Source organism: Sparus aurata, chromosome 4, assembly GCF_900880675.1.
Source record: "Sparus aurata chromosome 4, fSpaAur1.1, whole genome shotgun sequence".
NCBI classification, from domain to species: Eukaryota; Metazoa; Chordata; class Actinopteri; order Spariformes; family Sparidae; genus Sparus; species Sparus aurata.
This window is the reverse complement of record NC_044190.1, coordinates 22,030,836-22,046,164: the sequence shown is the minus strand read 5'-3', so window position 1 is coordinate 22,046,164 and position 15,329 is coordinate 22,030,836. Positions and strand designations below refer to the sequence as shown.

The window sequence follows — 15,329 nt, the reverse complement described above, 5'->3', positions numbered from 1 at the left end:
GTATTGAATTCATTTAACTCTCTGCTCACAGGCTGTTTGTCTTCAAGCATATTTAAGCATCTGTTTCTTATTGCTGTAAACCTCCACCCAGAAAGATATAGAATGGGGGGCAGAGATGGAACTAGAGCCAGAGAGGGATACTACATTGCACTAATGAGAGGTGACCCTGTTACAGTGGGAGAGGGGGCAAACTGCATCCATCCTCTCCTGGGCATTTGTCCAGTTTTACCCTAAAGGCCTTGGCCCATGAGCTTAGCTTTGATGGTGTCTGGCACACCGATCACGTCCCATCCTCTTTGTTATCCCCAGGGAAAAGAGACTCCAGCGCTCAAGTAAGACCCCCTGCCCTCAGATATGATTGGAAACACTGGACAACACGTTGCAGGACACATCACTGATTTGCCCTTGCCTTGACACTCTTGTCTGAATACAGAAATCTCCATGAGACATGCTGAACATATTCAACAGAACATAAGCGATACAATGGAAATTGAAGCTTATATTCTGATACATAAATGCAGAAGAAATGCCAATGAGAATGGAGCAGAGGAATAAACCACAATGTGTATGCTTAGCAGCATTATGTAACTTAATCTTCAAGGGTTTTGTAAACCTGCCAAATAAATAACTATAGGACATATTCCATGTTACAGTAAGGCTCATACATGTCTGATTCTGCTCTCCAATACGATATTACCTGTCTTCTGGATGATTAAATATTGGGATCCAGTAGCCTAAGTGACTGGTCTTGTAATTCCCCAGCACGTGTCAATAAGCATACTATTTATAGCCAAATAGTATAAGCCCTGATAAAGGTCAGGTTATGAATAATACAACACAAAACAAGCAGTATATACCTGTATGGATTTTCATCTGGGGTGACGGTGACAGGCGCTGTTTCATTCATCATGTAAACAGCAATCTTGGAACACATCAGTTATTGTCTGATGATGCTATAGCATTTGTGTGGAACTGCCAGTGTAGCCTGTAAATATCCAGATAACTGATAATGGATATCCAGGGCCAAACATTCCTCTTCTGCACACCAGTCACTTTTTTACAGTCCTTAGTGTTTCCTAATTGAAAAGCCTCTGTGTCTGAACCAGTTAAAAGTGCACTTGCCTGAGTCACTGAGCACCTTAAAGCGTTAGTTACACTGCCACCATGAATTGACTTTATTTGAAATTAGATTTTCAGGATTTTCATATGCAATTATGTGCTCAAACTGAAACTAATAACCCCCTGGAAATTGTTTTCACAAGGCTCTCAAGAACCCATGTGAAATTCTCTTTCGCAATTACGCAGACTTTCAAGTCTCAGATATGAATCTGCAGACTTTCTAGGCAGGCTTGTTATATGTGGGGACATGTGTTCACTGACTGCATAAAGGAAGGGCAGGCCACTACACAGTTTCTGTCAGTAGTCGTGCACATTCTGTCATAGTTGCAATATTAAGATATTGCAAACCAGGGTTGTATGATGTGAAACAAATTGGCATAACATAACATCCACACTCAAACAGATGATCAAGTGTAGAGTTGGAGCGAGACAGGATTTGCTCATTAGCATCACACTGTAGCCACTGTTGATCCTCACTGTTGCACTTACTCACTGATCTCACTCAGCCGAAAAACCCACCCTCACCACCATCCATCCCTGTGCCAGGTTTAAAAGTGTTATCATCTTCACATGACATGTCGTAACTTCAGAACCTTGAAACAAAGTTAGCTGACTAGCTGTACCAAAGAAGCTAAGCTTCAAAAAAAGCAAACTAAAATGGCACAGTTGAGAGAAACACAAACAGTGGCCGGCAGAAAAGAAACATTGCCACCACCAGTGGCATTGTCCATCAGCCCAACCTTATTGCAAATGTTTGCACGTAATATATATGTGTTAGAGGATCTTTTAGTGACAAATGACTCAGGACTATTATTTTTTTCATGTTAATCTGTAGTCCTTTTATCTATCACATAGTGTGCTCAGTCATTAATTTGGCAAGAGGTTGACGATTTCGATCATCAAGAAACTGTTTGGTTTGAATTTTCACTTGCTTTGGACTTTAATATACACTTGAAACTAGTAGTGAAAAATTGTGAGGATGAAAAGAAAATGTATAATCAGATGATCAGAAAACAACTGAAATAAGGCACTACAATCATAAATCAAACACTAACTTAATAATATTGTATCTCGTGTTAGACTTGAAAACAGCAGCTTTTTTAATAATGCAGATGATTGTTATCTGAAGATGCTAAATTACACAAGGCAGCAAATTAAACAATGATTACAAACCTCTGTAACCTCTCTGTGACCTCCTGTAAATACACAAAGCAGTTACGCTGGACTTCCCTCCCTGCAGCAGCTATCTGACTGCTGTCACCATTAACTGTTTGCTGCAGAGAAAACTAATGAGGCCAAATGTGCCTTACTTTCTGTAATAACAAATGGAACAGAGCAGTGCATTGTACAATTTAATTCACAGAAGCTAGAAACAGTCAGACTTGTTTGCTTTTAGTCAACTATGATGCAAAAGTATAAAGCAAACAGTACAAACTTTGAGTGGCTGTCCTGCCTTGCAAATTTATCAAACACAGACATGTGTTAAAGTTTTATTTTGCAAAACCTCCCATCATTTTACGTTCAACACAGGCTCAACAACTAAGCAGTTTAAAAAGAAGCTGAATTAATTATTTAAACACGAACATGATGTTAAACACCACACGGTCAAACTGCTGAAAACAACCATAAAAAAAAACATTAAACAGAAGTGTTGTGATGTGGTGTCCTTGACGTTAATTTTATTGACTCAGCCGAATTCCTGGTAACATAAATAAAATTGGTGCCTTTGTGTGCCACATGTTTTGATTTGAATGATCTTTCCCAACAGCTGCTGCTGCTGGAAAGTGAGATTTCACAACCATTTATGTCAGATTCCAGGAATCAGTGTTTTTGTGCCAAGCAGAAATTTCCCAGGCCAAAGTCTCTGTCTCACTACAGATATAAAAACCTCCCAGCTCCAAAATGCAAATCACACTCAAGGGGTGAGAAAACAGCCATCACTGCAGAAGATGGATATTACCAGCAAAATGTGGTAAGTTGTAATAATATATTACACAAGTATAATGCTCTTTCTTTGTTCTTCTTTCATCTAGCTGAATGTTTGATACTAAGAATATAAAAATCCCCCCTTTTTAAAAGATATTTAACTTAATTTTACTATAATCATCCAGTAATGTTTCCTGAGCTGTTGTAAATCAAAGGCTTAATTATCTAACTCTGTGATAAACAAATGATTTGACAAATATGTGTCATTCTCTATCATTAATTGGCCCTAGCTTTATTGTCTCCATTGATCCAGAATAACAGGAACATTTAGTGTTTGTTAATCATATGACTGTTGTTGTTTGAAGGTTTTCTTTGACTGTGCTCCTCCTGGCTACATGGGCCTGTCTGGCAGATGTGGCTCACTCTGAAGAAAGGATGAAACGCTCTGTGTCAGGTAACGCTCACAGACACACACTAACGCAACCATGTCTGCACTGATAAACATGGAGTCTTAATTCAAGTCCAATTGCTAGTTTTCACATGAATGAAAATAGAAAGTATGTTGGTCGGTTTCTGTATTTAATCAACAAGAACGAGACTAGTACAATCTTCACTTTGAGCTAGATATCAGCATCGCAACATGCTAATGTTCATCAGCTTTAATGTTTAGCCTCTTTTTATATGGATAAGGTCTAGACCTGCTCTATATGAAAAGTAGACTATAACCCCACATTTGCTCCCCACATTCTGATGGATCTAAGCGACCACAGGCTCCAGTCTTACACTCATACCTCTTCGACAGCTGCTGTTCACATAGATAACTGCTGCATGAAATAACACAGCCTTCCCAGTAGGATCCGAGGGCTGGACTATTACCCCTCATTTCATACATATCTTTTGGCTGTAACACTGTGGTATCTATAAAGGACATTGCCTGCATCCCTGCTTCTGTTTAAATAATAACAATAAGCTTAGTCCACTGAGAGATGTGTCTAAACCGACTGGAGGCATGTTGATAAGAGCGGGGGTGGGGCTTATTTTCGACAAAAAGATGAAAGTAATGAGAGTCAGAAAACCATAAATGTATCCGATTTGAATAAATTTTTTTTTCCTCTGCACCAGCAAGACAACCCATCTGTCCAGCCATCTCTACGTCATACCTGCCAAACCATTAGCTACAGATTTTCTTAGGTGTGGGCAAATGTATCCTCAACACCCCCAACCCTTATATTGGGCTGGGGGTCCCCTTCACCATGGATTAATAGAACAAACACAAGAAAGTGAAAGTGAGTGACTTTTTAAAGTAATTTTGAAATCATAGCTCATAGTCACATAATAAAAAAACATACAAAATGTAAAAAAAAAAACATTTAAGATTTATATCCCAAAATGAGGAAAGTCTTGCACCAAGTGAAATGAACTGAATTTTAAAAATGTGTTTTCTTCTTGTTTCATCCATTTTCCGGGAGAAAAGGTTATGCTCACCTTTACCTCTGATTATTTCTCCCATTGATCTTCTGATTTTAATCAGAAAATCAATGGGTGAATGGGATCAATGGGAAGATCAAGAGGTCATAAGATGAGAATATGTTGGGTTTTAGTGTGTTTCTCCATGCATCACCCAAAGACTTCAGTACAGCTGGTCCCACAGTCTGGCACCACAGCAAGATTTAGTGATGTAATGACCCTTTTTAGGCTTCTTGACATAACTCAGGAACAGAAGGGGAGATTGTGACTGTATTTCACATTTGATCAGATACTGAAGGGTTAGTTATACTGTTATACTGCAGTCAGTTTTATGAGTCAAGCTTGTGAACACATACAAGGAACTTGACAAACAGCAGAAGTTCACCGCAAGCTTGTGTGTCATTGTGCCATTTGATAAAGCTCTCTGTCAGTCCTCTACTCCTCTGTACAATAGTCTCTACATGATGACGGCATGTTTCTCACTGGAAACTCGAATCATAAATATAGGATTAACTTCCAATTTATTTTGCAGAGGCCTACAGCTGCGAGGTGCTTATACTGGTGTATTCATGCCGTCTCTGTAATGCATCAAACTCATTAGTCATTCATTAATTTAATTATGCTTGTAAGCCATTGTATACTGTGCTGAATTCATTGATTGAACAAGACACTGGAGATAATTCCTGGTAAATAAATGTTGTTGGGCTGTAGAATTACAACATCTTGAACACAAACAGTAGCTCAAAGCACAGAGAGTGGATGGACTCCTGTTTTGTCTTCATGATGAATAATAAGAGGCCACATTCTGGATGAGACAAGAGAGTTCTGGAGAGTTCTGTTTACTCCCCACTGCATTGCATATGCTATAATATAATAACCCTGTTGTGTAGGATATCATATTTTATTAGAAATGTTTAAGTTCTACGCGAGGGGAAACAAGCTTGTTAAACACTTATAAGGTTAACTAGTCAAATGGGTGAAGCATTCTTAATTTCTGGGATCAAAATACATCTTGAATAGGAATAAGTTTGTAGTGGCTTCATTTATTCAGCAGATCTCATTGAGATCAAGAGAAATGTTTGCATACATGACATATAAACCAGAGATAAACAATTCAAATTAGTCACAGGAAACAATCATAGACACACACACAGAAAATAAAAAAAGATCTGCAATTAAAACTTCATGAATTGTAGGAACATAAAATATTTTTGTTTTTGTGAAATGCACACACTTGCTGTTTTTAGAGTTTTGATCAGGTTTTAGATAAAGTAATAGATGTCATCAAAGAGCAAACTGTAACCTGGAGATATTCAGTGGAGTCAGTGGCCTATAAGATGGTATCAACATGAAACACGAAAAGTAAAAGGAAAACAACTTTTCATAAATCGACAGTGATAAGAGCATAAAGTAGGTTGGTTATATTAAACTCTAATGATGATTTCATCTGATAGAACTATTGAATTAAAGAACACTTTTAAATTAGGCTTACGTTCAACTTCTCTGCTCATTAATTCTCAAAGCATAAAATAACAATATATATAATAAATTTGATATAAATATGTAATGTATAATAAGTCCACTCAGCGTCTCTGTTCCACTGCGCTTCTGAAAGGTTTCAACATTTGAACTAAATGAGCACATTGAACTTAAAACTGTGGCAGTGATTATTTGCAAAATAAGGAGTCACATACTTCACTGAAGGTAACATGTTCAAGTGAACATATAAGGCACTGTCCAATTGTACACAGGTATTTCTTAAAGGAGACATATAATGATCATTTTGAGGTTTATAATTTTGTTTTAGGTTTCTACTAGAATAGATTTACATCCTTTAATGCTCAAAAACCCAACAGTTTTTTTATACTGTCCATTCTGCAGCACTGTATTTATTCCCCCTTCTGACTGAATCCCTCAGTTTTAGCGCTTGTCTTTTTAAGGCCACTCTTCCTGAATACCCAGTCTCCCCTGATTGGTCAGCTCACTCACGCCTGACCCAGCACCACTAACAACAACAGAGCAGCTGTGCTAAATCAGTGCTTATATGTCAAACCAGCTGCTAGACATAAATTATGCAAATGAGTGACATGGTGACGAAGTGTGATGTCACAGAGTCTCGGGAGTGTTTCAGGAGCAGTGTTTGTTTTTTGTGGGAGAAAGGAGTTTCTGTTGGTGCGGACTGTGATCTTTTAACTTTTAAGATCTTTAACATGCACAAGAAACTATATAATACTGAAGGAAAAGGGGGAAAAAATGAAAAAGCTATCTAAAAACATTGCTTTTTCTATGTGTTCTGTGCAGTCCTGGAGGCACAGATCTGTACATTTGGTGAACAAAACAACTTCTCCATAAAAGACTGGCACAACACAGGAGGGCCAATTCCTTAGGTCATAACGCTTCTGTCCATGTACATCTGAAGGAGAAAAATCATTCCTTTGAGGACTACAATGTAAACATTTGTCCAGAGGAGGCAGATGCTTTCAAATAGGAGTAAAATAATTTATCAACCGTCTTTAAATTGAGGAGATGGCCTATGACACTATTTATCACCCACCTACAATGAAGTTCTGAGTTGCTGTTTGTAAACTGTGAACATGAATTAATCACTGATTCAATGCAAGTGGTGACCCGAGCTTGACCGCAGCCCTCACACCCCCTGTCCAGGGAGCATTCACACCCACATCATTTTCTCTGGACGTGAAGATCTTCCCTTCTGCCTCCACGACCACACCAGCAGCTTCTCTTCTGCTCCTGCCCCTGATTTAACACCTTTCTTTTGTACCATTCTCACACCATTTATTTGGACTTTGTCATGTGCCTTTTCTGTACTCTGTAACATATGGAGATTGAAATGTAGCAAACTACAATACATACATACAAGTACTGCCTTTTCAAATATTTTTAAATGGCATGCAAAACTGACTTCGTAAGCAAGGACAGTAAATTTACATGTATTTACATGTTTAAATGTATTACTTTAACCGAGAATATAGTGTCCATTGTCTACATACTGTAGACGATGGAAAAATCACCTTGAGCATCCAAACCCCCGTGAAATGACTCGTTTCACTGTCAGAATTTGAACCATTCGATTCAATAACATTTGGAAAATCTAACCAGATATTTTATTCCAAACCAATCTTCTGTGATCCAAATTCATTTAATCCTAACCAAATCTTGACTATTTATTTTAAACCATAATTTTTTTACTGAGCAGATACGCACATCAGAGGCATCAGATAAGAAAAAGACAACAATTTAACGACATTATTGAAGTTAATTTTGAGTGCACCTCTCGATTTTTAAAGTAAACTGCTGTGCCCACATGTATTATTCACTTTGAAAAAAGAACTTGAGAGCATCAAAGGTTCAAAGATTTGAGATTTCATCATGTGAAATCATCAGCGCAAAAGCAAAAGTTGACGGCAGAATAAAAGTGAATGACACGAATCAGAATTTGTTTTTTTCGAGTGTAGAAGAGCGACTCAATTCAATTATTTTATCCCCTTCAAGTTAGCCGGGTACTAAACTGGAAGTTAGCCTGCTCGGCCATCGATCCAGGTATTTTTACACCACTGAGCAGCTTTCATAGTAATGAACGGGGCTGAGTCCAGCAATAGAACTTCCTTGATAGGTTGCATTCCACTTTCCTTCTTTATTTTTTCGCGACCAGTGGATGTTGAACGCTTTATCACTTCACGTGGCGGAATTTAGCGCCTTCTACCAGATCTTACCTTTTAAGCAAAGCCAAGCTGAGGTGAAAAAACCTGAGTCTACTGCAAAGTCAATTGACTAAGCTGTAAATACTTTTCCATTGCAAAAAAAGCCCAATCTAAGCGGGTTCAAGCTGTTGTTTTGACCAATGGAAAAGGGGTATTAGATATGATTTTAACTAGCTGTAAGCACATTAATCAAACCCAGCAGAAAGCATTTTATTAAATGTGATTAGGGGCAGCAAAAGCCTTGATGTTTAAATTGGAATTTGCATTGAAGGCCTTAAGAGAACAACATTTAATGTAAAATGTGTTAGATAACAGAACATTTTACAAATACAAAAAAGCAAAACAACTTGTGTCTCTGTTTATGTCTCAGCCTCCAGGTCAGCATCACAGCGCTCCAGGCGAATGATTGGGGGGAATTCGGCTCCTCATGTCCCCTGGCAGGCCATGGTCTACCTCTCTGAAGACGTGCTGGATGGAGGCTATGCAGGCGGTGCTCTCATCTCTGACCGTTGGGTTTTGACGGCTGGCAGGAACCTCTTTGTGAATAAGAGTCGCCAGGATAATCAAGGAAAAGGCCCGGTCATTCCTAAAGTGTACCTGGGAATTACACAGAAATCAGATGCTAATCCCACCAATGAGGTTTCTGTGGAGAAGGTGCGTGAGAAAAACATTTGATGGAGGTTAAATGTACATTGTAACAGATTAAAAGCCAAACAGAAACAAGTCCAGACTTACGAGAAGTTGAATCAAAACAACACAAACCCAACATTTAAATCTGAATAAATACAAGTAAAATTAATATAAGCAGTAAGAGGACGATACAAAGCCTGTAATCTAAAAGTTTTTTTTTTTTAATTCTTTACATTAAAGTAGGTCTGTAAATGGGTTCTAAGAAGTAACTGATGCTGCAAGTCTTATCTCCTCACGTAGGTCTGTCCAAGGCCAGGGGGCCCTCAGACAAAACGCATGGTCACCTTTAGATTTAAACCAGGAAGACTTGTCACCTGTTGACTGTCAATTATCACAGAAAATAATATTTTGAAAAGGGGACCATTTTTATTGCTCTACTCATGCATTGCAGATGAATTACAATACTCAATCATACTTCTTTTCTTTTGTTTGTAGGTTGTTCTCCATCCTGGCTTCCAGAACCGATCTGACTGGGATAATGACCTGGCTCTGATCCAGCTGAAAAAGGCTGTGGTTATGAGCGATAAAGTCACCCCCATCCCACTGCCAGAGAGAGGTCAGGGCCTGGAAAACACCATGGGACAGTCAGGAGTCATCACTGGGTGGGGCTGGGGGACATTCCTCACCTCTGCTACATCACTGAAACACCTGGTACTGCCCCTGGCCGGTCACTCTTTCTGTAAGGCCGAATATTCACGTATTCCGTTCACACCAGATGTAGACGACAACATGTTCTGCACTGGACCCGCCAGCTTTGAGAGAAATGTTTGTTTTGGGGATGCAGGAGGCGCTCTGGCTGTCACAGATCCTGAAACTGGGGACGTTTACGCTGCAGGGATCCTTTCCTACGATAAGTGCTGCAGCCGGTACAATCACGGAGTCTATATGAAGATTTCCTCTTACTTGCCCTGGATCAACAGAGTCATCAGAGGAGATACAGAGAACTCGTCTGCTCTGCGCACTGATGCAATGTCTAAGATTTACTCACAGCAGCAGTAGAGCTTCAGGCCCTGTTCCTTTAATTTTGTAGAGCAGTTATTATAATGTATTAGGTCATTTTATGAAACTGCTGCTTGTAGTGTAACCATGTCTGTGCTCTGTCATGTAATTATTATGAATGGGAGGGGAAAAACACCCTTATTGTATACATTTGAGTAAATAAATCCAATATTTAAACAAAATTTAAGTATTTCTTGTATTCCATAATACACACAAATTACCTTCTAAAGCAGAGGTGTCTAGAGCAAAGCGTTTCTCTTGGAGGGCCAAAACTGAAAGTCAAAGGTGGAACACAAAAAAAGTTAAAAGCAAACTCCTTTGTATTGTGTCGTTTTGTATCTGTACAAAATAAAATGGTGGTAGGGTCCGGAGTTCCCTTAATGCAACATTATGTAGTAATTCTTATTTTGTACGATGTGGCGTACCCCACCATTTCTGGCTGCAACACAGATGTTGTTAATACAATCCCAGGTTTCTGTAACAATTTGTCAGTCGTAATGTAACGTTACTGTATGTTCCACAAACTACACACAAAACTCAACATGTCATAACACTGGTATATTTTGAAGTTAACATACATGCTCACGCTCAGCAGTCAAAGTTTGCATAAGCGTTGCAATACAACTCAGAGGAGTAGCAGAACACCAAGCTAACAGTATCTGTCCTGAGACAATAACACCAGGCTGTAACATGCCATCAGCTAAACCTCTGTTGAAATGGGCTGACTTGGCTCATTAAAAAAAACTAGCGAGTTGAAAACCTTGCTAACACAGCTAGCCATCATGCAAGTGCAACAATACAAAACGTGTAACTTGGCACGCCAACTAATGTTACTTTCTAGTACAACAGCAGTCCAAAAGATAACAGCATGAACACTAATCACAAATCTAATTTCATAAAATGCATTTTTAAATCTGTTAATTCACTAGAAACATCTGGCAGGCCAAATCAAACCTGATGAAGGGCCAACTTTGGCCCACGGACTCCACTTCAGGCAGACCTGTTCTAGAACATTACTACCAAAATCCAAAAAGAATGTATGTTGTATGTAGCAGCTGCTAAAAGATGTAGGACTCTTGTTTGTCAGGTTCTTTTGATGACTATGATCTTTGCCTAATGTTGCCTAACCAGGTACAGTATTTTATTCTAAACCAATCTTCTATGACGCAAAGTAATTTGATCCTAACCAAATCTTGACCATTTATTTTAAACCACCCTTTTTTTTACTGAGCAGATACGCACACCAGAGGCATTAGATAAGAAAAGGAAGAGTCATTATTTCAATGTCAATTTTGAGTGCACCATTGATTTCTTTAAAGTAAACTGCTGTGCCCACATGTGTTATTCACTTTGAAAAGAGAACTTGAGAGCATCAAAGGTTCAAAGATTGAAATTTTATTATGTTAAATCATCAGCGTGAAAGCAAAAGTTGACAGCAGAATAAAAAAGTGAATGACACAAATCAGACTTTGTTGTTTTCGAGTGTTGCCCACAGAATTTTTTTGTGTTTTTCCAGGCCAATAGCAGCAGGACTTTAAATGTATTTTTCGTCTTGCAGATGCCACAAATCGTGAATTGCCTCAACAAACAACAAATGCTTTTCTCCACACCAGAAAAGTGGGATGATGACAGATGCCTGTCCAGCCAATACAATATAAAGGGAAAGATAAGAGGGAAGGAAAAAATCTGAGTGCAAAGTGGATTCCTCTGGGTCTCCTTTGAAGTGGGATGTGAGGACATACACGCTTTGGATGAGGGGGCAGGAATATAGAGGCTGTGTTACGGCCGTCGCCGAGCTCTGCCTCCCCTTTTTGTGTGTGTGTGTGTGTTTGCCTGTCTCTCAGTGGTGTTATAGGACGTGGGTGCTCCTCTTCCTTCTTGACCTGAGGGAATCTGATTGGACCGGCACCTGGACGACGCACCAATCTGGGCGGAGCAAATCGCGGAAGTGGCTATAAATTTCTGGCCAGCATGGCAGTTGGGGCAGCTGTGATTACCATTGAGCAGCATGCCACTGTGTCTCTCGAGATTTGTACATTTGAATTCTGTGATTGAGACACTTGTCAATTGTCTGTGGACTGGGCCAGGTTTAGACACTCTTTAGAGTACTGATCGCACACACATGTAGTTTTTCTTTGTTAGACCCACTGGGAAGAGGGGTGCTGTTTTGACTGTTTTTGGTTTGTAGTAGTCTGGAAGTAGACAGAGAGGTTTTTTTTCAGTTTGTTTAAAAACAGTAGCTCAGTTTTGTGAGTCCTCTTTTGGTTATATTTGTTTCTTTGCTTTAACAGCACCTGCAGGCCCTCTGTCCTTCGTTTATTGGTTGTGTTTTTTTGACAATCCCGCGTCCATAAAAAAAAAAACTTAAATTACCAATTACACCTGGTTTTATGTTACTTCCTTTTCCCCTATAGAGCTGGGTCGTAACAGGCTGATATTCTTCATTACTATTATATCAATTATTTAAATCATTTATTTAATCTGCTCATAATAGCTTAAGATCCAACAAACAGCTTCAACAAAGAAAAAATCTCCCTGTTCCCTGCAGGACATAAGGATAATGTCTCTGACCACACTTTCCATGATCATCACATTGACTGGCGATCCTGCTAGAAATAATGGTTGTTTGGAAGCAACGTAACAACCAAGCCGAATATGTTGTGATAACATATAAAAGAGAACTATCATCATATATTTCCACATTGATTATTTTATAGCTCTGTAATCATCAGTGTTACAATCTGTAGTGTCTGACTTGAAATTGGCTAAAAAATAGTCCTGATTAAACTTACGTAGGTATTACATTAAAAGTTGCCTTGTTTAAGTTGTGATGGTTGGGGTCTAAATCTAAATCTAAAACTCTAAATCGGGATTGCCCAGAGTGGGGCTCTAAAAATTAAAGATACAAAGATATAGATATTTTTGATGCTGTTTATGCTCTTTAAATATGTAGGATCCGTAATTATTCATGATTTGTTTAGCATCTAAACATTACTAGTAGAGTGAAACTTTAATGAAGGAAACTTGGGATCATAGTACTATTTTATATCTTAACAATACAATAAACCATAATACTTGTTTGCCTTTGGCCCTCAAAGGAAAAAGGTTTGGGCACCTGCTCTAAATAAACAAGTGATGAAACATTATGTATGATGGGAGGAACACATTTCATCGAAATACCAAAATTGCATTATGGCCAAGGAGCTGCACAATTTCATTTTCAAAGTTCAAATGTGACACAATAAACTATTATAAATGAGAGGAACATACTTGTTTGCTTCAGACCCCAGAAAAAAAATCTAATAATTTTAAATTTTCTTTTCAGTCAAAATAAAAATGCAAAAATGAATGTTCCCACTAAAATTGTTGCTTATATTGCAAAAAAATATCTATAAATAGATTGTTATCAGTAGCATTTTCAGTAGACTTTAAAGGACAGGTAGGATGTATGACTGTTTTTTTACTCATTGGAGTCTCAGGTCCTGTCCCCACATCATGAATATTTCTTCAAACGTAGCCCTTTCTATGTATTCTGGCCTTTCGTACACACATAAAAAGCGTTTTATGTCACAGTAATAGACTAGTCAAACTCCAGGGTGAAGATATTCAGAGACTCTGTTTTTTGGTCAACAACGGCACAAATGACAATGACATGTAAAGTCTCTTCTTAATGGAGTTGTATCAGTGTAGCATCATTGATAAATATGATAATACTGTGCATTGAAAGAATGGATGTAATATTTTCTATCTTAAGAAAGACACAAAAGGACAGTGATAATATAGTGAGAGAAAAGAAAAACAATAATGGCTACTGACAACAATAAAGAAAAGCATAATCCAGGAGGAGTCTGTCACATTTCTTTTCTGTCCTGTGAAAGGAAATAAAACTAAAATGAGGTAAAAGTATAAATAGTTCCGAATAGTTTCCGCAACTAACCAACAAACCTCACCCATACAATCTTTTTCCTGTTCACAACGGCATGCGCATAGCCAGTGTACCTAAATGGCCATGTGATATGTGATATGTTTTTCACATGCAAATGTACCAAGAGGAGCAGCCTGTACATCAGTCCATCTTTTGCCAGTATACATGAGTGTGTCTTGGATTACTGTGAGTGATATCGTGTTAGCAGCAAAATGAAAGGTTTGAACACAAACGATATCTTTAGCTGCTTTGTCAACTCTATAAAGAATCTTTAAATTACATTTTTTCTGGATTTCCAAAATGGAGCTCTGAAAGTGAGTGAGAGGTAGATTTTAGCAGGTCTGCAGCAGGGTGCAGGAGGTTCTCCTTTATAGCTTCTAAAATATTAATATCCCTGTCAAGGGATATTACTCTCTACCAGTCTCAGAGTGTGCTCTCTCCAGCTCCATCACTCCTCCAGAGCACTGAGGTCACAAACAGTCTCTTATGGCACTTTAAAGCAGAATTACCATGGATGATGAATATTGTTAATAAGTTGTATGTGCAGACGGTTAAATCTGTTTTTATGAAAAGTCTGTATGTGTTCGTTCTAAAACCTCGACACAAACAATATGAGGAGTTCTCTTTGTGGTTCACAGTCAGCCCTAATGATTAGAAAAGTATAGGCCTCAGAGGTTTATATCTCACTGCACTAAATAAATTACATGAAAAGTAATGAATGTCATTGAATCTAATACATCATTTCTAATAACCTTTTCAAAGTTTGTGTCTGATTAAAGGGGAGCTCTACCAGTTCTTTTTGGGAGAACTGCTACATATGTGAAACAAGTCATTTACAGTCTTTTGTGGCTCTAGATAAAACTGCATTGTGGGTTATGTAGGCACCAGGATTTAAAAAGGAAGAGGAACGCTTGGAAAGAGAAATGTCTCTCGTTCTGCTGTATAGATTTTAATAATTTGTTTTCTACTGGCCATAATGAGTCCAACGATGTTACAGGTTTATAATGCTAAATCAGTTGATTTTCAAAAACCTGGCAACTACTTTACCCGTAATGCAGCTTAGTCACTGAGTGACATCACTAGAAGTGTTTTACCAGATTATACACATCTTCTGCTGAAACCACAAAAGGATTTATACTACTTTTTACCAAATGCAGTTATATTCCCCAAAACCTATCAAGACACTTTAATGTGTAAAGTTGTTGGAGTTTCTCTTTAAGTGGTAAAGATATAACTCGTATCAACCAATTGATTTTGACATGATCTTATCTGCAAAAGTAAGCATGTCACAACAACCTGTCCATCTCACAATTTGTTTAGAAAATTCCTTTTGCATGTTTTGTAGTAAAATTGTCCAGTTGCTAAACATCTCAACTATAGAGGTTCTTTTGCATCATACTTTGAAAAATACTGCCATGCATACCTCATTTTTTTATAATTAAGTCTGCCAAGGAGGTCATGTTTTCACCCATGTCTTCTGT

The 15,329-nt window shown here is 38.2% G+C and overlaps 1 protein-coding gene across 1 annotated transcript; it reads left to right on the top strand.

Moving 5' to 3' along the window:
• Window positions 1-3,030: 3,030 nt before the first annotated feature.
• Window positions 3,031-10,105, top strand: hp (haptoglobin). Its single transcript, XM_030413457.1, has 4 exons — window positions 3,031-3,091; window positions 3,411-3,499; window positions 8,605-8,888; window positions 9,360-10,105. Exons 1-4 carry the CDS (start codon window positions 3,069-3,071, stop codon window positions 9,921-9,923), a joined length of 960 nt encoding a protein of 319 aa, XP_030269317.1. The 5' UTR covers window positions 3,031-3,068; the 3' UTR covers window positions 9,924-10,105.
• The last annotated feature ends 5,224 nt before the right edge of the window (window positions 10,106-15,329 follow it).

Excerpts from the sequence above, each read along its gene's own strand:
- hp (XM_030413457.1), top strand. The coding sequence starts at position 3,069 with ATGGATATTACCAGCAAAATGTG. Across the intron at positions 3,092-3,410 it reads GATATTACCAGCAAAATGTG|GTTTTCTTTGACTGTGCTCC; the intron begins GTAAGTTGTAAT and ends TGTTGTTTGAAG. Across the intron at positions 8,889-9,359 it reads ATGAGGTTTCTGTGGAGAAG|GTTGTTCTCCATCCTGGCTT; the intron begins GTGCGTGAGAAA and ends TTTTGTTTGTAG.